We start from the raw sequence: 26,047 nt of genomic DNA on the forward strand, positions 1-26,047 counted from the left end.
AGCTTGGCATAGGGTTGTATAATCCCCTCCATATGGGAAACAACTTACTAAAAACAACTCCCACACCAGGAGTCTGTGATACCTTAGTACAACTCAAGTGAGATAAGCTTCTGAACACTGATGATGTCTAGTACTGATTTGACCAGTAACCAGAAAACACTTTTGCTTAAGGTTGATCACAGTAATCATTATTAAAAGTAGTAGTCTGGAGTGCAAGAAGAATGCATGAAGTTACTCCAGCTTCCCAAGTACGGCTAGGTATTATCTTTACTTCTTGAGAATCAGTGCATGTAAATGGATTCAAAATGATATTCCAGGGACACAAAGATCTGTGTGCTGTAGGAGACAGCATGGCCACCTTGAGTTCATGCAGGGGATTCTGTTCTGCCTGTAGAAGTGCTAGACACTGCCCAACCAGAAAGCACTCAGCAAGCTCTGAACTGCATGTTTCAGATAAGACTACAATTAACAGTCATATACTGTTGTTGAACTACGCATGAAAAAAACAAATACGATAAAATTGATGATGTCTCTTGCCAATGAGACAAAAAATCTCAAGTATTATGTGCAGTTTTAATGCAAGGTCAGAAAGTAACTGATGTTATGATTAAAACAAGGACAAACATGCCTGGGGTTTGGGCCTCAGACATACGTATACAAGTGAAAATCCTACTGATAGCCATCACACTGTTTTCTTAGAGGGGAAAAAATACATAAGCAACATTGAATTTTGCAAACAGTACTTGAGAGCACATATCCCTCATACAATTCAAGAAGGTAGAACAGATATGATAACCAAAGTTCTAAAAGTTAACACAAGGCTCCTTTTACCCTGAATGAAGAACAAGTTCAATGTTTCAGATCAAATTTAACTATGCATTCCACTGGGAGAAAGCCAGTAGCCATGCTCAGTGTACATTACAGAATATCTCGAAAACAGACAAGATTTTTTTTTTTTTTTTAAACAGAATTGTAAAGAAATAAGTGCACTAGTGATACAGCTTAGAAATCATTGAGGAAAAAAACAGCACAAAAATTCAGTTATGTTTTGATAGCTGGCTACCTTGACAGATTTAGACAGAGGCCAGAAGGAAATCAACAACAAACTCCCCCTTCATTTAAATAAATAGGATAGTGCTGAAGACACAAGTTTAACTGGCCTGACTATGACCACAGTCAAATCGTAACCCTGTGCTTAACCTCGCCCCCAGTAATCCTTCTTATCCTCACAATGATTCCGAAAACTTCTCATCCAATCCCATTCCATATCAAACACGATGATTTAACTCTGTGGCCACACTGAATTCTTAGAAGCCTCCACAGAAACTATGAAGAAAGAGCCTACATCTACTTCCTGCTCCCAACTACCAGTTACCTATTGTGCAAACAGGGTATAAACATCCTCTAACAGTCTTGCGCAAGATAAACAGCTAACAGGATATTCTCCGCTGCTAAACATTTCTATCCAGTATGTAGGCTATGAGAGATAATCCTGAAGAACACAACGAACATTTTTAAACTGTCTTAAGATCCAGGGACTGAACAGGTCAATGTATTGCTAAGCTACAGGTTGACCAAGGCATTACACAGTGGTGGAAGTCAGGCTTAAACAAGGGAAACAGCTTAAGTAACATTAACGACAGAAACTAATTTGCTCATACAAAGAAACTGCTAAAGGCTCCACCATTAGCTTGCAAACATATACACCAGCCATTTATGACAAGAGGTAAGCTAAAGTTGAGTCAGAAACAATGTCAAATGGATCAAAACAAAGTCTAGAGGCTTGTCTTGACACAGTGAGACATGTATTTTCAACTAGAGATGAAAAAATCCATTAGGAAAAAAGTCTCTTCTGGCCACTTAACTGTTTCTGGTGCAACACAGGAGACAGCTGTGTGCTGCTGTGTTTCAGTACTACATAAGCATGAAATGCAAGTAGTCTGTACACTGAATGGCTATGAGTAGGACCACAAGACTTGATGGCTATCTGCATGTGCTTTATGATGCAGATCTGTGTTAACTTAGGTAGCACCACCAGTTCATGTTGCCACATTGCCTCTCCTGAATTCCCCAGTGACAAGAACTTGGTATTCAGCGTACAAGAGACACACAGTTGCTAGCTCTGTTGCTGCAGGGCCAAGTATGAGTTTGGACATAGACTAGAGACAACTTTAAGTTAAGAAATATATGCCAGATCTTGAACCAGATACTGTAGAAATGCTCATGTGGCAAGCAGCTTAAGCTTCACAGGGTAACAGGACAAACTCAACAAGTATATAAGGCACTGCCCCTACCAAAGTAGCTGTTCAGAAAATGTGGAATGTGGTTAGATAACCCACTAACGATGTAATCTGTATGCTAACAGTGTCTCAAGAATAATTAAAATGCGTAAAAAGTCCCTGATACAGAGTTTCTTTACACCTGTAAGGACACAAACTGCACAGTTGTGAGATTTACTATGTCAATCAAAATATATATATACAAGAATTAATCCACATTCTATAAACTAAAAAAAACAACTTGAAAATGCAGTGTGAGCAGTTCAGTAAAAAGTAATTAAGACTGCTGTAACCTTGGTTTTTTACAAAGCAGAGTCATTTAGTTCAGAACACTTCTGAAATTTCAATTTTTTCCATGAAAAATTACCTCAGAAGATTTTTAGAACTGCCTGGGAAGCTTCCCTTACTACTTTGGAAATTTCTGATACAAGCAGCCATCGTAAAGAATCAAAGCAGATTAGTTTACCCCATTTTCTACTTGAACAACATGCATGAAGGTGTTTTTGTTAAATAAATGAATTCCTCTCGACTAGGTATTTTGAGCAGCCATGTATGTTTATGAGATAGACTGCTTCCATATACAGAGGGAAGTACATACACAGTAGTTCCCATATACAGGGAACTACAGGATTCAAGCGATTTGAGGAAGGGCTTCTGTGAACAATGCAAGACAATTATTTCTAAACCCTTAACAGTCCCGATTCTTTTGCCAGGAGTACTTTTGCCTCAGATTCAGAAAGCAAAGTTTGAAAACCAGCTCTGTAATGAGGAAAAAACCCCCAAAACATTTAAACTGCAAAGCATGTTTGGCCAGGAAAAAGGATATGCTTCCTAAATTCTACTTTGGACAGATACCTCAAAGTTGGATCTATTTCTCATAAATGGGTGGAAGAATAGTTTAAGCCCTGTTACTGGACACTGTGTAGCTTCTTTGTGATTGCCAGGAAAAGTGACACACTTACATTATTTCCTTCAATACCCAGAAATACACTTCCTTTACTACTTTGTTTTGGATAGCAACCACTAAGCAACACAACACAGGCACAAATGCAGCAGGCCAAGGCTTTATTAGTCAACTACATGATCTCAGTATGGTAAAATCCCTCTTTTCGGAAAGGAAAGAGGAAATGACACCAGTTGTTATCTAGGAATGTTCTAGCCCATTATATCTATGCATTTCAATATGTACACATGCATATACCTTACAGTAATAGTGTGTTTCTCCAGAGCACCCTTTCTGAGGATATTTCTTATTGATGGGTTAAGAAGGATAGAAGGCCGATAACTGAATTAAAAATGAATCAAACATTAGTTTTATCATTCTATAATACAGAGTAAGGAACAAAGGCCTAATAGGTGCACACAATTCTTAAATATTTCTGAAGCTGTATTCATGTAAATGTTTGTTTGCATAAGTCTTTGCTGCTAGCTAGTCATAATCTACATCTATCATTTTGCTCTGGAGCTATATCCTTCTCTCAAGTAAAATCATCTGCTCTTTCAACACTGCTGATGCTGTATCTTATACAGACATGACTGACTTCAAAGATTTCTACAGGTATCCTGGAACTGTAATGGTTAACTACATACATGATGTCCCTGCTCATTGCAGGGAGGGTTGGACTACATGACCCTTAAAGGTCCCTTTCAACCCCAAACTATTCTACGATAACCGCTGCACTATAGTCATCAGTGATTTATCAGCATGGATTAAAAATGCTGTTGAGTAATTAAGGGGATATTCCCCCCTAACCCCCCCTACCCATACCTTTTTTCCCTTCTCATCCCCAAATAACCTCCATACAATTAGAGAGATCCCCTTTGATCCCAGCAGTTCTGTCTAAAATGTCTAGTACTTTTGGAAAAGATGAGCATTCTGAGACTCAAATTAAATGCATAAAAAAGTATTTTGACAATTTACCTGAAACTTAAGCAAGTAGAAGAAAGTGCCCACTTCACTTTTAACACATACATTTTAAAACATCTGATACAATAATCCAGATGCAAATTCAGAGACTTGCAATGTCTAGCTTTCTAGATCCAGTGTATTTCCATCAACGCAAAAAATTCAGCAGTATTACTTTCTTAGACCTTAGTTTCCCCAAAGAAGCCAGTAAAAATATTCTCCATTGCCACCACATAACATAGCATTTGTAGACCCAGGGCCACAGATTTCTTCTGCTTAAAATTTAAGCTAATTTTAGCTGATTTACCTCAAATAATTGTTCTTGCTGTTTAGTTTCTACATCCTCAGGCAGTCACAAAACTACCGTTTCTTTCCAGTCCTGCAGTCAAGTACTGAGGGTGTACTAGACTGGCCTCCATTGTGCATACTTCTTGGTTTTTCCTCAAGTGTTGCCCATTCGACATGATTTCTCTCCTTGTTCCCTTCTATTTTTTGATACCGAACAGTCAAGAACCAGCATTAAAATGAAAATTGTCTCTTTTGTCCACAAAGTGGTATCTTTCATCTATTGTCCCTACTATTTCTCCTTATTTATTTTTACTGGCTCAAAGACGAAGATTTTGCTCCTTCAGCTGTAGCTATTCTAGATCACGCCACTTCTTTTAGTGTTGACTGAGAATACCATTTAAGGAATGCATTTGATTGTCACTAAAAAGGATTATATCCTAAAGCTTTTCCATCAGAATTCAAGAGTTAGTACATGCATATAATCACTCACTCATATCAGATGGAGAGGATGCTATTTGAACTTTAATCATATAATCAGAAATGCATTAGGTACTGGACAACTCCTTCACTAGCACGTATTCTTGGACATGGAGATGCTAATATTAGAATCGGGTAGTAACAAACCAACTGAAGTCAGTGAAAGCTGTTTGTTACTTTTACTATAACTTTTCAAAAAATACTAAATACTTCAAAACTAGAAGGCCTTACCACTAAAAGAATACCTCATCAGTTGTCCACCATTTTGCATTTAGGACAATTTTGGAAAAGAGTCAGGAGACATTATGTAGTATGAGAAGCTGAACGACATCACACTATTATAAAAAAGGTTAGTAAATAGGGATGTATAAACCAAGTATAGGCCTGAAAGACATGTGAAGCAATTGTCCTGCTTTACATAGCACTAACATCTCGGCTGGAGCTCTTTGTCCACCACTGTACTGTATCTGTCTAGGGTGGAGTTAGTTTTCTTTACAGCAGCCTGTATGGTGCCATATTTTGGATTTGCGGCTAAAACAGTGTTGATAACAAAAATGATTTCACTACTGATGAGTGGTGCTTACACAGTGTCAAGGTTTTCTGTTTCTTACTCTGTCCCCACAGCTGGGGCAGGGAGGGGGGCAGACACAGCCAGGACAACTGACCAGAACTGGACTAAGGGATATTTCATGTTACATGACATCATGCTCAAAAATAAAAGCTAAAGGGTAGTCTTTCCAAAGTTGCTGTTGCTCAGAGACTGGCTGGGAATCAATCCATTTGTGGGAAGGTGTGAGTGACTGCCTTGCCATCACTTTTCCCCCTACCTCTTTCCTTCATTTATTAAACTCTATCTCAACCCCATAGTTTCCTCACTTTGGCTGTCTGGTTCTTTCCCCCATCCTGCTGGACAGGGGGAGTGAGAAACTGGATGGGCACTTAATTGCTGGCTGAGGTCAACCCACCTCAACCACCCTTCAGGAAAGGCATGCAGTAAATCAAGGTGGGATATATAAGAACTCTCATATGTCCAGAAATATGAACTATAAGCAAAACTTCGAAAGACTTAAGTTCTTTAAACGAGCAAATACTGAAAAACTTAGTCAAATACAGAGCAGACTACAGCAACCAAGATAATGTCCCCTTCAGCAGCTCTGTAGAGGACAGAAAAAGAAACTGTGCATGTGAATTGCAGGAAAGAAGATGCCTCCTAGGTAGCAGAGGGGAAAAATGGCAACAACACAAATACTAAAGCACTGCAATAGATTGCTCTGAAGAGCTTGTGAAATATTAGAAGTCTTTAGAACAGGTTGGACTGACATTTGCCAAGGATACCATTAGCTTGGCTTGCTTTGGACTAGCAAATCTATTCTAGCCTTAGTTTTTAGATTTCAGGGCAGAGAGAAATACCCATTTCTCTGATCAACTATTTAAAAAAACCCCACAAATATATTAATTACTAGAGTCTCAGTAATATAATTAGTGCTATGCAATCAGATACAACAGACACTGTATTTCTCATAAGGTAAATTAAAAGAGTAGTTAATTCAAGTTAAGGAATCCAAAACCTAGAGGAACAGTATCTGTACAAATAACGAAGTGCAATTCAAAACAACTGTTTTACTAAAATACCAGTGTTCAGCAAAATTACCTCCTCTACATTGGAAGCAGTTTTTGCAGACGTCTCCATAAAGATAAGTCCATGCTCTCGTGCAAATGCTTCACCTTCCTCTTTCTTGACTTCTCGTCTAGATTCTAAATCACTAAAATTTAGGAAAAAAAAAAGTTAGTTGCATAGTCTAACCTGTCCATGTAAATATTATTCTTCACAGAGGCATGCTTAAAAGCCAAGAGCCCCCACTGGAACTTAAGTACATATGAGTATTCAAGCCCTTACGTAAGCCTTGCACTTACAATATATGGAATCATCTCAGACATCACACCTGCATGAGCTATCAGTCCTAGCTGACATAGATCTTAAAGACTTCACAAAATGGCTTTCAACAGGATGCATGTATATTTATCTAGCTATTCCCTGAATGCTAACTTTAGACATTGTCATTTTAGGTAAATAATAACTCTTTTCTAGTATAATGTTATCTACCAATCCACACTGTAAAGCTGAACTGATAAGGAAGTTTTAGAAATGATTTCTTAATGATATTAAAAATAATTTTAAAAATAAAGTTGTTTTTTTTTTCCTATTCAGTAACAAAACTTCATACAGTCAATTTCTGTTCTGATAAAAAGACTTAAAAGCAAAACAAAGTTATTTTGAACTACATTAGCTGTTCTCTCCCAACAAGCTAGCATTTAGGTTTTGAAATTCCAGGCCTGGCCCCCTAGCAGCAGAAGAATTTGAAGTGACTGTTATACAATTTCTTGTTTCTGTCATCCAGTCCAAGAGATGGATCCTAAAGACAAATCTGCTTCTGTAAGTCATACAGACACATAAGTATTTCACCTTTACTTTTTAAAGCTTCTTTAAGAACAAGGAGTACACAGTTTGTCCTTCTAAGTATAATACATCTTGAGCAATAACAATGCTACATTTATACATAAACGGTAATTATATATATATAAAGTTTCATTGAAGTTGTGCATGTAAAAATTATCTTCTCAGATACACATTTTTAAATGTGCATGCAAATACAGAGGTTTAATTTGTGGCCAGAATACCAGTAAAAAGTATCGTACTGGGCTTCAGTGGTGCCATTCTTGCAATTATATATGTATATTAAAAATAAATGATACTCACTGTGGCATCTATTTTGCAGCAAAGCAGGTTTTTGTTATTTTTACAACTACATGCTAGCTCAGATGAGTTACAGAATCAAGATAATTCAGCACACAATTTAAACATGGAGCATTTGAATATAAGGATACAAGAAACATCTTCTCAAAACAATTTTTAAGTTGATGTTTACTATATGTAAGCTTTCAGGCTTAAGATATCTTAACAAGATGTTCATTCTCATGTTCCTGAAGTAGCTATCTGACATTGTATTTTTGAACTTGAGCAATGTCTTTATTTGCTACTACCATGGTACCCTCAAAAATACCTTATTTAAAACCTTGATTCACTACAATGTTATCTCCACGATCGAACAGAAATAAACTTCTTGAGTTGAAGTAGTGCAGCTGCACCAAAAACTGCTGTGATAACCCAGTAAAAACTCACTACTGATATCTAAACATAATCTTATAGAGCTTTAACTGCTTCTACTAACCACAGTTGTCTTCCTCTCTCCATTCCCATAATTCGAAGCATTTGGTCTTACTAGATCAATATAGCTATGTTTTGTTCTGGAAAGAAGATTAAGTACAGTATTTGTCATGTTTTAACACTAGTATTTGTAATGTTTTCAAAAGACAGCTATTATATTTCAGATTAAATTCTCAACACTCTTCAAATGCAGCAATAAGTCAGTACTACAAATGTATATCAAGTGTACTTTCGGAACTGATAAGAACAAAATTTATTCCTTCAAAAATATTATGCTACTATTCTTCCTTCCATGCATCTCTAGTAGTATGCCCTACCATGCGAACTCCTGTAATACACTTTCAGGAAAATGCAATATAATTGAAGGAGTTTTCTTCCCGTCCTCCTCTTTGAGGCTTGAAAAAAATCCCCTTTAAAAAGCTTCTTTAAGAACTTTTACTTCCTGTGGAACCTTAATCTGTAACTTAAAATACATAACTTAAGTGTATTTATTGTTTGAATAAAACCTAGTTGTAACTGGGAATTACTGAGCTAGCTGCAAGTAGCTATTTTATAGCATATTATAGTATACAATTACGCCATATAGTCTGCATTAGCAGCAAGGCGTAAAAATTTAGTTTAACAGCTAAGAATAATCAGGAATAGTTACAGATGTCAACTAAGTATGCAAACTTAGGTGATAGTTATCTCAAGTAAAAAGTACACTTTACTGTTTCTCACAGTGCCATACTTTCACTCACATAAGCATAAAAACAGCTGGTCAGGGGCATCATGGTCTTACCAAAGCTTTATTTAATAAAAGAGATTACATTTTTATATTAATTTGTGAAGACTATGCTTATCACATTTGTCAATTACAAAGAACGTCATTAGTAATTTTCCAGATTATGTATAAAAATAGGGACACGCTTCACAATTACTTAATGCTTAAAATGTTTTTCAGGGGGAGGCAGAGCATGGGGGCCATAGGAAGGAAAAAAGAAGGGGTAAGAAGAAGAAAATAGGAGATGAACAGGCCAGAGTAGCAAAATCAGAGTCTTTACCATAAGGCTGTTTCTCAGTAGTATCTAAGAAGTGATCTGGCTGTTCATTAAGTTTTAAGGGACAAGCATACACAGTATTATTTCAACGGGCATCTTTACCTTCAAGAATTGTTGAGACATTGGGACAAGTTAAGGTCAATTAAGTAAAGGCCCTTAACTAATGGGTTATTAAATTCTGAGATTATGTTTTTGGTATTTGGAAAAATCCTACATCCAGCAAAAAAAATCTAGTCATGATGCTACAGTTCACTGGATCAAGAACTAGAAAAATTACAGATAAACTTTATAAAAACACATCAGTGAATACATTAAGACCTTCAATACAGATCAAAGTCTCAGCATCAATAGGGAACCTTTTTAGAACTTTGGAGAGTCTAGCTGATGAGAAGATCAAGTAAATAATCATCTACAAATTGGGTAACACCGTTCCAAAACTTTTAGTTGTATTTTCATCACCCAGTGTCCAAGGGCAGCCTGAATTCACCAGGAAATAGTGAAAAAGCATTCTCTGCCCCCAACTCCAGCTAAAACATACAGAACATGAAACAGGCTTAGAATTCAGAAGTGTCTCATATTATCATTGAGGTATACATATGAGAAAAGTTTTTGAAGTAAATCCTGTAGTACGGGCTTCTGTTTTTAATGAAATTTTCTCTGTTGTGATTCTTAACCAAAAACTAAAGCACTTTAGAACATCTAAAATTAGGACTCATTCTCTTTAAAAGGGAGAGATCTAGGTGCTTCTAAATGGTGATACCAGATGTAAAAAAAAAAAAAGTAACAGGAAAAATAATTCATATGATCCATGACTTCATGCATTCCAGTCAATCCTTTTAAAATAAAATTACTTCGAAAAAAGGTACTCGGAACATAAGGTAGATCCACATGTGCTGCACATTGTATTAGTCTAATTAGAAAAGGAAAGGTTTTAGATTCCCCACAGAACTATGTCCAGTGACTGAAAATAATTTAAAGTTAACATACTGCCTAAAAATAAGAAAACGCAAAAGCTGAAATCTAGAGAAGTCATGGATCTTTACCACTTACAAAATCCTAACTAAATTTTACCTTTTATTTCCAATAAGCATTATAACCATGTTGGAATTGGAATGCTGACGAGCATCTTCTAACCAAGTTGTCAAGTGGTTGAAAGTGTCCCTCCTAAATATGGAAGAGAATGAAAATTAAGAACAGTAAGAAATCTCTTTCCCTTCTGTTAGTCAGCTTCTCTACATGACTAACCAACTCGTTTATTAGTACACATGCTCCAGGGATAAAAGCTAGCTCCCTTTGTGAGAGGGAGAATAGGTGAACAAAAATTTATAACAAAGGAGCATTAATGAACTTTGCCTAAAAAGTAATTGAAAACATGCTTGCTACAAAGAGTAAAGAGGATTCTTATTGCTGTAAGAATCTGCCATTTTATATACACATAAAATCTGCTGAACAGAACTTTAGGAGTTCCTAACAGCTTCAACCAATTCAAACAACAGTACAAATAATCACATAGTCATATAGTAATATTTGTCCCACTGAAGGCAGAAAACAGTTGACAATTTTCTGTGAGTTTATAAACGGAATAATGAATTTAGCAGCAAAGTCTTTTAAAGTAAGGTACACAAATATGGCATGTTAGAGATTTTACAGAATGTGTACACTAAATATTAAATCACATGCTTGTAAAGTGTGTTTAAGATTTCACAAGAGTAAACCCATCTATTTATGAATCAAAGATTCATTTGCTGGAAATCCAATGGAAAGAACATGTTGCTTCCTGATATTTAAAAAATAAATGGTGAACAAAAGGAAAAACGTCTAGGAAATCTCTAGTAAAAGTTGTTGCTTAATTCAGCAACAAGGCTCAAGATCCACAAAGGGAGCCACGCACCCTAATAGGATTTTGGAGCCTGAACATTTTTATAAACCAGTCACAGCACCCACAGTTTTGCAGATAACAAGTTGTATAGAGACTTTAGCCAATATAGCAGGAAAACCTTAGTCACTTCTGAACAGCTACAAAAAAAAAAAAAAAAAAAAAAAAAAAAAAAATCACACTAAGACCTGTATTTTCCTAACCTCATAAACAGAGCAACGGTAGAAGTTTCCTGGTATTTTTATGTAACCAGACTTTGATGTTTTACTATTTCACTCCTTTGCAGAATGGCACTTTAGTAAAAAATCTGCTATAATTAAAGAAAAATTATGGCTCATGTTAATAAAAACACTAGAAAGAAATTAATGAAATATGTTAAGGTCTTTCTCAATAAATGTAATCCAGAGGCTGATGGTCAAATAGTTTATAAAATTTTTTTTTTCATTCTTCCTGAGACTTTACATATACTTCTTCTCAACCACTATACAGAGAAAATTTGAAGTATGTAGGTTACATAGGCTGTATTTTGATTTTGAGCACTTAAGGGAAGTTGGCAAAACATTAGATTATCAATACCTATACAAAAAGCGAAACTACATTAGACATTTTAGCACTGCTGTATACCACAGCACAATTCTACAAAGACATATAATTTTAATCCAGTTGTATCTCCTCAGTATTCTCACCTTGTAATGTCATACACTAGTAAAGCCCCTGCTGCCCCTCTGTAGTATGACCTTGTAATGGAACGGAAGGACTCCTGCCCTGCCTGTAGAAGACAAAGTTTCATTATTTCGTATCTCAAATTTATTTTTTGGTGCTGAAAGCCACAAACGTAGAATCACAGAATCCTACTTTTGAGAGGACAGGGACAAGGAATATAGAGGGGAAATCAGAGAGGGGACAACATCTCTAACACTACCAAGAGAGGGCACATAAGGAAAAGACACCAACTACAGCACAGACTGTTTAAAAAAAAAAAAAAAAAAAATCAGACAAGACCTCTAAACCTTTTTTGGCAATCCCTGACAACCCAATTTACTGAATGGCTTCACAATACATGAATCATTATTAGAGCACAGAATGGACTCCTAGCAACTAAGCTCTGAAGACAAATTTGAAAGGAAGCAAATAACCCAGAGCTTCACATTTGAATTCAATAACCCGCTCCCTGGGGCAGCTGTTGACACTAGAATAAATAAAGTCCATTGTAAATAAATGATGAATGACATCTTTACGCCCACCATCTGCTGGTGTAAAGGTTGTTGGAAGGCCAAGGATGCAGATTTTATCCGTTATATCATAAACAGCAGCCAGCTTTCAACAGTCTTCAGATGGAATTCTTTCAGTAATCATTTTATTATGAAAAAACAGAAAATGGTTCTGAATTCAATTTTACACAATTCTGCTCCACAGTTAATCAATTTCCTCTGTATGTGATAAATAATGCTTGTCAAACAGCTACAGGATACAAGAGTTATCTTCATATGCATTGGTGAAAAACTTCAGAGATCCTACATAGATTAGATAGTTCTCACAGAAAAGTACTCTGTAAAAATCTCAGCACTTAAAAGAACATGCTCAAAAGAAAACAGCCCTGAAAAATAAATATTCTTAGTTGCAGACCTTGAGCTCCCCATGCTTATGTTTTTCAGAAGTGCTATCTAGCACCTGACAGTTGTTAGAAGAAACATTTACTTCTAATATTTAAGTAGTAGCAGAAGGTTTAGCATAACTCAAAGATAACACAGAACACGACTAAGAAATACTAATATTAATGCTGAACCCCCCCTTATATGCAGTAAGATAGTTATCTGCAGAACTATAGGAAGTTACCCTGATTTAAAATGATGGAAAGCAAGAATTAAATATTTATCAAATACAAGCTACCCTTCAGCCCTACCTACAAAACCAGTGAACAGAGAACTATCTCTTCTCACAGATAATGTACTTTCTTAACATAAGGTCTTCTTGAATTCAAGGAGAACTTGATCTAGGTTCTGTCACCGAGGAAGAACAATGGCACAAGTTTCAACATATTGAGTCTTCAGAAAGCATCCTTATCTTCCAGAATAATCAGTTACTTCAGTTTAAGAATGCACTTTATCTTAGCCATTCCAGTGGAAAAAGTTACAAAAGACAGACAATGTATTTAATAGTTTCAACACAATTAGAATACACTAGCATATGCACTTGGCTAGGAGTCCAAGTGCATCTTTACGTAAACTAAGGTAATAGTTTACGTAACATTATTATATAGAACACAGATAATCTACTAGAATGCACCAAGGAATAATAAAAACCCCAAGTTTTTAGGACAGTACTTGGTTCCCTACCCAGAAGCTCCACTAAAGCTCTACAATTTTTTCTTGGTGTGGAGAGTAGCTCAAGTGCATGGTAGATGCATAAAACATTTTCCTCCTAACTAGACAACAGACAAGTTGTTGTTACCACCCTATTCCATGTATTGCCTAAAATCATACAGGCAAAATCCACTTCATAACACATTAAGATTGCCTATTTCACCTCCATAAATTCCACCCTGACACATGAAATTGTTTGTCTCCCCGAGTAAATTAATCATGGTCAACCAAGATTGTCAGAGGCTCTAGTAGATCTTACAAGAACGTAAAAATTCTGAGTTTTTACACGAATGACTTACAAAAGTTCAGTATCTAAATCGTGAAAACACTGTAACATTTTAAATTATGTCTCACTTGTCCATGATGAAATTTAAATATTTCTTCCTGAAGGAAAGACTAGGGAGAGGGTGGAAAATGTTACCCCTTTCTTCACCAAAATTACAATCTTCCCTATAGAAATAATTAATTTATGCTTACAAATACCAACAGACAACAGAAACTGAATTCCCTTTCATTCTAAACATAAGAAAATTGAGTTTCTGTAAAGAAACTCCATGATGTTTATGTAATATATATTATAAAATAATAAGAAACACCTTAGCTATGTCATTTACTGTCTATTTTAACAGTATCATTCTGAATGAGATATCCAGAAGGTCAATATAGCAGTGAGGCATGTAGAGTATTCTCCACAGCTTTTAGTATCATTGTTACTTTAAGCATTTTTCATCTGACAATTTGCTCTCTGCATACCCACCCCCGCAAGGGGGACAAGTTATTTCAAAGACAAAACCAAAAAAAGTGTAGGCTATTAGCCAAAACCAACTTTTTAAAGAAACACAAGTGTTATAGTTGTACTTTATCAGTCTTGCAAAGTAGGATCAACTCAAGTTTAGCTACTTGCTACAAGCAGCAACAGTTAGAAGTAGCAGTATGAAAGCTCAGTATAAATTAGATACAGTTTTGATACCAGAGAAAAGCCCTAATTCCAAGTGGAATTAACATTGTTCTTACCATCCCTTCCATGTTCCCCCAAAACCCAGCACTTCCTTTTTTTTTTTCTCCCCCTTCCATATTAAAGAAGCTTTTTTCATAGAATCACGGAATGGTTGAGGTGGGAATGGACCTCTGGAGGTCACCTCTTCCAACGCCCCTGGCTCAACAGGGCCACTCAAGAGCAGGCTGCCCAGGTCCATGTCCAGATGGCTTTTGAAGATCTCCAAAGATGGAGACTCCACAACCTCTCTAGGCAACCTGTGCCAGTGCTCAGTGTGTGTGGGGCAGGGCATGGGGAACAGTTGTGGCAGCAGCCACTAAATTAAACAGGGTATTTCCCAAGGCCATATTACATCTAGTACAAGGCAACACAAGCCTTTGCTCCAAGGCAACCCCTGTTTATACCCATTTTCAAGAGTTACTCCGCTGTGGAAGTGGAAAGATGGAAGATCTTTTTGGAAACAGGCCATGACAGCTATTTCACATGTAGAACTCTAGGTCAGACGAGATTGCCTACAGGAACCAATAAATGCATACTGTAACAGGCCTGAACATGCATCCTCTCTCTCTCCAAAGAAAAAGGTACTAGCTCTGAGTGAGTGGTTCACTAATCATGGAAAAAAATGTGCACTTAAATTAGCACTTAAAACATCACTTGTCTAAGTGACATTCTTTTTGGCTGTTTTCTGGACTGTGAGCTTTCACAATTCATATCATATTGGTTAACAAAAACAAACTTTGAGCCACTCATATAATCATAGTTCTAGGAGTTACAAGTCTTCAAAGTAGTACAAAAATCTTCATCCCTGCTTGAACTCTAGAACTGCTCAGATATATATCCCATCCTCTAAACATATCTCAGTATAGAGACCAAAACACAGTTTCAAAATAATGATGTAAGCAGAACATGAAGCACTATCAATCACCTTAGGTCACTAAGACACACAAATTTAAGGACCACACTGAAGTTTTCAGAAACATTTAAACTATGTAACTGTGTTACTACTGACACAGTAGCTGTGGCATACTTGAGAAAAGACTCTTAAGTGCTACTATTCTTATAGGAAATCTCAGTGTCATATCCAAGTGCGTGGTGTAGTCATGTAGGTGTCAGTTGCAAAATGTACAGCCAATTCGTTGCTATCAAAAAGGGTTCCTTGCAAGCCCAGTATTTTTGAATCTATAAAATATGGAGGGGAAAAAAAAAAAAAAGAAGAGCCACGATGCAGTACAATAAAGTAGTTAGACAATGAAATAAGATCAACAACAGCAAATCTCCCTATAAGAGTCCATTAATTTTACTGAATTCTCTTATTCTCAATGCTGAAGAATTTGGAAAGTTTCTTCAAGGACAAAGTTATCTGAGTACATCCCATCAGGCTTTCAACATCTAAGTTGACCAATAGTTTTATTAGGAGGAAACTTTATAGTATACATTTACACGAAAAATGAAAAACTATAATGCATCACAGCTTGTAGCTCTAGACTCCTTCACTTTTAAAAGGAGCATACACGTGTGGTATGTTCAAACCAGGTAACAGAATACCTCATTCACATTGGGAAGTAATACTCATTTAAACTTGTTTACACTTTCATAAGCTGTATAGAAAACTAAAAAGATATCTTAGAAATAATCAGCTCACACAAGTGTCACACTACCTATGACAACTGCCAGTTGGGAACTACTCCACAAAGTTGATCCCTGGAACAAAATGTTCCCGAAAGAGATAGGAGCAATACATACCTTTGAATATAGTTTTGAAAGTTATAAATAAACTAACAGTCTTTTAGTCACATGGCAATTTGTTTATACAAATGCATTAACCTTTCTTGCAATCACATCTCTATTCCAGAATAAAAAGAATTTTAAGGTGATTTACTAGCATGTAGTACAAAGAATAGGCACAAAAGCAGTATATAAATTAAAAAAAAAAAAATCCCTGCTGCTTTCCAGCAAAGATGTTCCCCAACAAGAACAGAAAACGCTTATAAAGAAGAATCTGTAACAATTTAAGAAAGTGTCAGAATTTATGTGGAGGATTCAGCGAAGTTACATGTTGCTCAGAACAACACTGTCAGCATCCTAATAAGAACTGAAATTTCAAGAGGACTGAAGATCCCCAAGGGTGAAACCATACATATGTCTAAATACAGATCACTTGTACATGCCTTTCCTTCTGATGTTGTTGAGTGCATGCCATTTAGACATCCAAACCAATTCCCAACACATCACAGAAACAGAAAGCTTTAGCCCTTCATTATTAGAAGTACCCTTCTATTTATAACCTGAAATAAATCATATTTGAAACCTTTAGGTTTTAGGTAGCTACCCTCACTGAAGTGGGAGTTCTACTATGGGCAAAAGGAAGTGGTTTGCCCTCCTTCCATCTAAGGCCTCATCCTAAGCAAAAGCTTGCTTTATTTTGTAGAAAGCCACAGATAAACTGACAATAAATCTATAACCAGTCAGTAAATAAAATACTAATAATATAATATTTCAATAACCAAATACATTTAAGCACATGACAGACAAAGGTTTGTGAATACTAAGCTAGAAGGTGTATCAAGTTACGTTAGCTTCCTAACGTGCCATCATGGATGTGAGTAACTTAGCTACTGGCACCAAAGTTCAGATGATGGTCATATTATACAAACTGCAATAGGAGTAACTACTAAATGGACAAATTTCCCCCCAATTCATGAATCCAGAAGTAAGTTAATGCTCGCTCCCACACAGCGGCAAACACAGTCTGTGAACTGATGATCAAACTAGTTTCAGGCACCAAAATCCTCTGCAAGTTCTTGATGTTACTTCACAGCAGTAAAACAGAGGGCCATGAGCACTGAGTCATCGTAACTTGACCTGCAAGATGTAGCCACATTCTTGCTGGTACAATGGTTAAAGAGTCAAATTAGTAAAAATACCATAGAAGAATTCACCAACTGCCCTTAAGCATAAAAATAGGCTCTTGATTACCAAAGCAAGTAGAAAATATGAAGTAGACAATTAGTAAAGAACTCTCAGGGGTGAGTGCTACATCCTAGCAACTGTCAATATCGCTAAGACAAAATGAATATTCATTTAACAAATTAAGGCAACTTTATTTGGTTCCACTAGATCCAAAGCATTTGCAAATACATGAAAAAGAACTGAATTTCCAAGGAGGATTAGTCCATCCACTTTCAGATATTCTGGATATACAAGTCACACTCAAACTGTGGTTTTAGGGAAAAAGAGACATGTCTTCAACAATTATACCTTCCGTCTTGCACAAACACACTTTTCTGTGCAAGCTCTCAACTACTAGAAAACATTGTCAATTTAATTAGAAAGCTCACTTGCATGGAAACCAAGAAATTATTTGAAATTAGCGTATAGAAAAGAAAAGATGATTTTAGATATTTACCCTTAGTCTGAGCAAGCCTAGTCTTAGTCTATGCAGGACTAAGGTCTTGTAGAAACATAATAACGAATAAAAATAAACTTTTAATCACAGATTTCAATTAAATGAAGCAGAAATAGATAGTAAAAGTTTTTGTATTTAAATACACAGGAAAAATTCTCATTTGTATGAATTTAATTTAGGGAACTTAAGTATTTCGTATCATCACTTAGTATCATCACTGATCTCTCCCCCTGCAGCATGTGAGAGAACTTAAACTCCCTCTTTCAACTACTGCTTATTTTTGCTCATCAACAATGACTTGCCAGTAACAGCCAATGCAACACAGAACATCCCCCTCAACAACAAAATGAAGGCTACTGACTCAGCCTGGTAACAAGCCCAGTATCTCTCTACAACAATGAAGTTTTTCTGAGGAGAAGCAATTTTAATAGTTGTCAGTGTTACACTGCCACAAGACAGCCAACCTCATCTACACAGCTTGTTTAAACTTACTAAGCTTAACAGCTCCCAGAACAGTCATTTTGATCCTTACCAGCTTCTGTAGACAACTTCTAGTGGAAGTTCTAGTTCCCTAAAAGTTAGTTTTGCAACTAACACTAGCTCAAATACCACACTTCCACAAAAGAGTAATTTAACTTCTCATAGTAGGCAATTACCAACTAACCAGTTTTGACAAAAATATTTCTCAATCTATCTATTGAAAGCCATTACTAAGATTAAAGACATAGGAAAGGAGATAATCTAGCCACTAAAGATAGACAAGACAAATGAACAATTTGGTCTAATACCTGCACTCCCCTTGATTGACCTAAATGCATCAGAAAGGAAGAGTGAAACCCAAGGACCTGCAGACCTAAAAACCTGGGTGTGTCACAGCACACATAGCAGCCAGCTTGCAGAGCCCAGCAGCAGGGAGATCAGGAGCAGCCTGCAGCTGGGAGAGAACAACAGGACATACTATTTGCTTATGTAGACATATGATCAGCAGTACAGCAGAAACTGCAACACCTAACACTGCAAGGGCCACACTGAATACTTGATGGAATGTGGGTTTTGGGTTTTTGTTGTTGGGTTAGGTTTTTTTGGGGTGGTGGGGTGAGGTGTATTTTCTGTGGTTTTGCATCAGGCTATTTTTACTAGACTACCAGCTCACAGGACCAAATATTGGACTACAATTTCTAATGGACTTATGTGCATTCCTTGAACACATCTTCCAGCTTGGTCTCATCCGAAGCGAATTCAGTTTGCATACTCCCACATGAAAACCAGACTACAGTAAGCAGAGCTAATTTCTGTAACACACTCCTGATCCAAACTAAGATACTAATGAAAGTCAAATGTTCTTGAGTTACGATACAAGAGCAAAGAGCACACAACAAAGCACACAAATGGATCTCACAGACATGCAGCAAGTGTTAGCTTCAGCTGCCCCCAGAAATTATTATATACTCCCGCAGTGAAGTATGCTGCAGCTTCCATATATACCCATTATTGAGATATACCTTTCCTTGGAGCGGTAGTGATCTGCTGAAGACAACACAAACTGAGCACTGTTGCATGGAAATATCTCACCAGAAAAATCTGAATTAAAGAGTTCGATTCTTTTAAGAAAGCAAGTCCTTATTCATTGTTAAGCAGTCAAAACAAATTTTATCCAGTTCTCCACTTTCTATGTCTCTGCTCAAGAATCTTCCTGTGCAATGATGGATTAAAAGCAGTTATGTAAGGCTAGCACTAAATCAGAGAAGTGCTGGTTCTGTGACTCAGTAAGCACAAACTGAAAACATAAATGCTTCATGTGTTTCCTTAGCCACAGGTGTAAAACAAACTATCTCATATCAAACAGGTATTGTTACAGCTTAATAAATATGGAGATAGCATCAGTAACAGCTATCAGTTTTTGCTAACAGAAAAAGAAATTCAGGAAACACTCAACAATACAGACATGGTAATTTTGGTCATTATAGACATCTGTGTACCTTCACACTCATAAGTAAAGTATCCCTTGAGAATTACCTCATAATATTTCTTATCTTCCTATTCCTTTAACACCTTTGCACCCAAGGTAAGGACTGAGACAGTAGAATTTAGATGTGCTTACAACCCAAGACTGGATTAGAATAGAAATATCCTATGTTTTAAAAATCAGATTGTATACAGTTAGAATTTTAACTACAGACGATAACACTAAGTCAATAATTTGTAAGTTGTAAGCAATGAATGACTACAACACAAGCACACAATCTATTCAGTGTATGAAAGATTTCAGTGAATATTTTTAATTTAGGTATAATATACTCAAGAGGCTAGCACAATAAAATCCCTGCTCAGAAAGACTTTAAGTTATAATTATAAGCAATTCCATTGAAGTTTTAGCTATTTGACACTCTGCATGCATTCGAGAAGCTAAACAGACCGCAAAGAGCTACTGAGTCACAAGCATCAAGAGAAACACAACCTACTAAAAAATAATTGAAGTTCACTTGTATCCAAGGAGCAGATAATAGCACATTAACAAAATCAGTTAGAAAGCCAATGAAAGACAGTGGCTGCACTGGTAGTAAACTTAGTAATTTTGTCTACAAAGCATCTGTCCCAATTTTAGGAAACAAGGACCAATGTAAATATGTTCTCATGTAGTCACACTATATACTAAAAGTTTGCTTCTGAAGCTACTTTGCTTGTCTATTGAACTTTAAAATGATCAGCCACCTTGGTAGTCAGCAATCCACAGTTATAATAGTAAAAGTGTCCAGGGAAGAAAAAGCCTGAAGTAAGCGCCATCTAACCATATTCTTCTGGAGAACTTCTAAGAAGGCACAGGCATTAGATACCATTTCACGTGATGAACTTGTAAAATAAGTAAGGTACTTCAGATCTTACCTACGACATTAGCTAAAATATTGTGTTTGTTTACATTTTTATATACACATGCACATATGTAGGCATGCATATATGAATGTATCTCTATTCATTGATTTGCTATACCAAAAGAAGCACATACGTCAGGCTATGGCTCATGTACCTTTCCAGTTTCTAAAGGTATCCTAAAATGCTTTTTGAAAAGGAAACAGACAACCCTGCCTTACAGGAACAGCTAAGCACATTTGAAAAACATAGCTATCAGTATGAGCATCTTAAGCCATTGCATCTCAACAAGTGTAGACATTGAGGCTGACTGCTCTATGGTGAAGTGACTGACAAGAAGGAAACAACTGACTTCGCTAATGTACGTTCTCAGCCTGACCCCCTCAAAACTCAAAGTTTGGTTTTGGTAGGGTTTTCAAGACTTTATGCTTTTACCAGTCCCTTCTTGATTGGCTGAAGTATATACTATCATAATGGCTATAGCGGACTTGAGTTCTTAAGTCTGTTTCTATGAAAACAGTGAGCCGTATCTTTTCTTCTACTTTAGAGGAAATGTTTGCATTTCCATAGAATTCTTAATTAAAGCTAGTAGAGGCATCACAATTTCCCAACAGGATGTTTTATTAACCAGACCTTGCACGAATGCATGGAGAAAGACTATTTAGAGAAATGTAAGTTCTTAATAACACAGAAAACTTTCACAAAAACGTGAGGCAGCACAAATACTGGAACCGTATGTTTAAATTATTTCTATCATTTATTACTTACCGTATCCCATATCTGAAGCTTTATCTGTTTTCCATCAATAGTTATCATTCGAGCCCCAAATTCTACACCTGAATAATTTTACAAAAGATTACATAATTAGCATTTATCAGAAAGAAGAATTTCAAGTACTATGAAAGCAAGAATGTACGTTTAAGTTAACTCAACATTGTATTTGTAGGAAATAACCTCTTTCACAATCAGCTTTTAGTTAATTTTCCAGCTGCTTGAAAGAGCTGGAAAGTTTTCCAGAAGGAAGAAAATGGTTACTTTCCAAATGCTTTTAAAAAAATGCATTAATTAGAGCAAGTCTCAAGGAGGTATTTCCTACAAAGTTTTCAAAACGATTTACCAGCTCTAGATTAGAGAGAGGAAAACATGTCCGTTTGAATGCAAACAGGAAATTGAAGAGTCACAGTTATTTTAACAGTCTACCAATGATACATTGCTGAAGCCAGTTTAGAAGAAATTAAACCCACAATTCTTTATCAATAAAATATTATATTAAGTGAGCATACAAATGTCACCTTCAACAAGATAAATCTTATTACTGTATTAATTAAAACTCATCTGCCTTTATGAAAAAAGTGCTTCCAAAATTATAGCTAGTTAAAGATCAAATTTAGTAACTGAGGAAAAAAAAAAGTGTTTCAAATAAACAAAAGGAATTTAGTCAGTGGAAAAATTCAGCCTTTTGTACCATCTTTTAAAGCAATTTTAAGATCATTAACAGTAAATTAAGAATAAATTGAGGCTATTACTACAGTAGTTAAGATCTGACAAATGCCTAGAGATAGCAGACATATTTAAAGGCTATCAAGTTTCCATTAATCTATGCTTTATATATCCATTGTTTCAGGAAAAAAAAAAGATTTGGTAGCTTAAGTTTTGTCTAAAATTGGTCACTGTCTAAATTTGGACAGAACTCTTCCAGTTAAGCAGCCCTGATCTCAAGTATTCGAAATATAACTTCAAAAGCTTGTTTAGAATCTTTGTCGGGGGGCAGCATTGCTTTCTGTAGAATGACTTTCGGAGAAGTGGGCAGGGAGGAACCACTTGCATCCTCCCCCCACTCCCCGCTCAAGATATCAAAGCCAAATAAAAGCCGTGGGCTCTCTTCAGCATCCAAATTCTTGCAGTAACTGTGTGAAAACAAATTGAAAGAATGGAGGGGGATGGGCAGAAAGGAGGAAGTAGGTGAACGATAGTGCTCTGTCTGAAGTTGATTGCAAAGCCAGGGGAAGGTCCTTGGACTACTAGAAGCATTAACACTGCAGGTATTACTGAATCTCACAATAGAGCTGCTGATTTAAATCCAGCAATTATCCTAAATGTTTAGTTTCTACACACAACTCCACGGAAAAGTTAAAAGGATATTTATCCTGTTCCATCAAAATCTCTGCCGAGAGAAAATTCTGAATTTGAAACAACATACCCAGTTTGATGGTAAGTTTGTTCTCTAAAAGATGGAATACAAGCTGCTCAGGTTTACAGTAAGGGCATGTCCTAAGGGCAGTGAGCAAACCAAATACAATGTTTACAGTGGTTTCTGTCATCCATACCTACCTACAAATGTTGTGGGGTTTGTTTTCCAGTTGTGTTTGTGTGTGTGTTTGTTTTTTTGTTGTTGTTGGGTTTGGATTGGGGGGAAGGGGGAGGTTTGGGTGTTTTTTTTGTTTCTGAGGTTTCCCCCCCAACTGCATCATGCAGCTTCTCCCTCCCTCCTTCACTTCTTTTGATAACAGACACTTCAATTCCCAAATGAAAAATAAATGGACACAGTTGTTGCATGGTACATTCTTTTAGAGTACACTGTTACAATTATGCACAATTCCGGATGTAGCTCAAAGACAGAAAAATACGTGCTTCTAAGTATTCTGTCTTCCCCCCATCACCACCTCATTTTAATTAAAGTTTCTCACCAAATTTCTTAGATCTTAGAAATAATATTTTAGGCTAGCTATACTAAAATTTGGCGTTGAATTTTGCACAACTCTAGATGAAATATCTTTTTTCCACTTGTCTAATTTCAGTTTCCCTTCTCCTCTCAAGTTGCACACAGCAGGAATAGAACCTGCATTCCCATAGGCTAAAATAATTGTATTATATTGAAAAAAGTTAGGCTATGTAACACAAGACTTTTTATTCAATCTACGGGTTCTCAGGAGTTTTAACATTGTCAGCTAGTAACATCAACTCAACCCACCTCGCCCTGCACGGCACTCCTATGACTATTTATCTCTCTCTTTCTAAATCCGTTTGGGTACTTGGGAGAAACAGTCTCCTGGCCAAAACACACACACGGCCTGTCAGTTAAGTGAAAGGAGGCTGCTACCAGCCCACGCTCCTTCTTCCCCTTTCCAAGCAGTTTCCCATGCTCCGTTCCTATATCCCTCATTATATTGCTATCCAGGTTCATCTCCTCAACCCTGCTCCCAGATTTCAGCTAGCTATATGCCAGGCAAAGAACTGGCACTGCAATCACCCTGCTGAGGTGAAGCTGTTTTCCACAGCTTGCTGATGTGACAGGGCTGCCAGAGGCACAGGTGATATATAAGGTGTCATATATTTGGCAGGCCTAAAGAAGAAAAGATTACAATAACTCCTGACTCCCTAAGAGAACTCAAGCTCTTTATTCGGCCAGCCTATCTGCTGCCAAGACCTCAGAAATGTTTGAAAACTGATGTTAGCCTAAGAATTTTAATTATATTAGACAGCCACACACAATGTGTGGGAGGACTGTCAAGAGAGAAAGGGAAGCCATAACCAAACCACCCAATACATTCTGTTACATGAAGATTATTTGTTTACATTTCAAGCATCTATTTCAGTACTCCCAAACACAGGAAGCCTACCTATTCTAGGGCACAAACTAAAAATAGAGACTAGGGACACATTTTGTGCAAGCATGATTACAGCTGATAGGCTCCTTGAAATAACATCAAGAAGTTAAAAGGTTCTGCAACCTTATCAGAGGCTAGCATCTGTTATGCTTAACAGTAAAACTCTCTGAAGCCTAAGTCTGCCCACAGAAGAATTCATTCACACACTATTCCTCATATTTTGTGTGAAAAGATAAATAAAAGCTTGTATCATTTACTGTAGTTAGACCAGAGGCAATGCATCCTGTCAACGTGCACTCATTTCCCCTAGTATCAATATCAAATCATACTTAACACAAATGGTCAACATCCAGTTCAGGAGTCGGGAGGAAAAACCTCAGTCCCTTCCAAACAGTGAACACCTTCACATTTCAACCCATATTTATCTAGAAGTTAGTCTTCCCAAATCATAAATATAATTATTCACCTTTAAGGTTAATTTTGCTTTAGCTTATCTGTAACTTGTCTTCAAGGTCCTGTGGCTAGGCTAATATTCTGTTCCCTAGTGAAAAAACTGCCATTTGCATCACCATCAGTGCATTTCAAGCTTGAACAGTTCTTCTTCCATGCCCAGTTTGAGATATTACAGTTATGAATTTAATTGTTTCAGATTGTACCTTCCCAATAAGAAAGAAAAAGGCCTCCACTTGGCTTTGTTAGCTAACAAATACTCATCAGCTAAAGATTCACTGCTACCTTGATACAGCAAAAATCCTACACTACCGCAGCACAAGCTCATAATGCACGCTAAGGTACCTCAACTGCTTAACCATTAGCATTGTGGAGGACAAAAGAGACCTACCAATAGTGAGATCGTGGACTGGTTGAAACCGCTTGTCTGTAAACTGTAACAATAAACATGATTTCCCAACACCTAGAAGAGAAAAAAGAAAGAAGTTCTAAGCAAATTCAGAAAAATCTGTTAAGAACCAACAGAAATTGAAGTGAATGGTATATATTGTTTAAAATTTGTTATTAGAACATGAGATACTAGACTTCATCTACTTCAAAAGTGTATGCAACTTTTTCATAACATAACAGCTTTTAAAGTTCCAGAAACGTTAAAGTCAAAGCAGTCATTTCATTCTTATTTTGAAAAAATAGTTCTGCCTTTAAAGTTAAGCAGAAAAAAAGTTTCCTAACAGACCTTCAAAGTATCATTTCACATGCTCTCTCCACAGTAACTACAGGTCTTGCTACTCCTCACAACTCTACATCTGCTTCCCTCTCAGTACTTTCAACTTTCTTTCAAACTAAATAGATCCTCAGTAGCACCTCACTCCTACCCATCTCCTAATTTATCAGCTGAGGTAACAGCAGAACATATATGGCTGCTCACAACCATTACGTGCTACTGCCCACTGGCTCCCAATAGACCAAAAAAATAGTCCAAGCAGAACTAGCTGGTAACAGCTGAGTTGACATTACAGCCAGCCAGACAATGCAAACATTGTCGCCCTCAGATACCCTGATTTCCAACCCAAACAGGTTAACTACTTCACATTACATGGACACTAGCCACCAAATGGGCAATTTCTTCTGTAAGTTAAAGCACAGAAAAGTAAAAGTTAATACAATTGACAGGAGTACTCAAACTACCCAGATTTGTAAAGGTAATACTTTTTACGGTTTATTTTCCTTTTTCTTTTACTTGGAGGGGTCATTTCTCCTGTT

The 26,047-nt window shown here is 36.6% G+C and overlaps 1 protein-coding gene across 2 annotated transcripts in view; it reads right to left on the minus strand.

The window, feature by feature from the left end:
• RAB2A (RAB2A, member RAS oncogene family) overlaps positions 1 to 26,047 on the minus strand; it is a gene marked incomplete at its 5' end in the record, with an annotated part of 44,823 nt that overhangs the window by 8,330 nt on the left and 10,446 nt on the right. Inside the window, 5 exons of one of the 2 annotated variants that reach the window (XM_082014654.1) lie at positions 6,602 to 6,713; positions 10,288 to 10,380; positions 11,779 to 11,861; positions 21,495 to 21,562; positions 25,176 to 25,247. In XM_082014654.1, the coding sequence (XP_081870780.1) occupies positions 6,602 to 6,713; positions 10,288 to 10,380; positions 11,779 to 11,861; positions 21,495 to 21,562; positions 25,176 to 25,247 (428 nt within the window). The remainder of the gene's footprint in view (positions 1 to 6,601; positions 6,714 to 10,287; positions 10,381 to 11,778; positions 11,862 to 21,494; positions 21,563 to 25,175; positions 25,248 to 26,047) is intronic. The other variant, XM_082014655.1, reaches the window with a different exon arrangement.

The sequence above is a fragment of the Phaethon aethereus genome (genome assembly GCF_964289735.1).
Source record: "Phaethon aethereus genome assembly, chromosome: 2".
Classification (NCBI taxonomy): Eukaryota; Metazoa; Chordata; class Aves; order Phaethontiformes; family Phaethontidae; genus Phaethon; species Phaethon aethereus.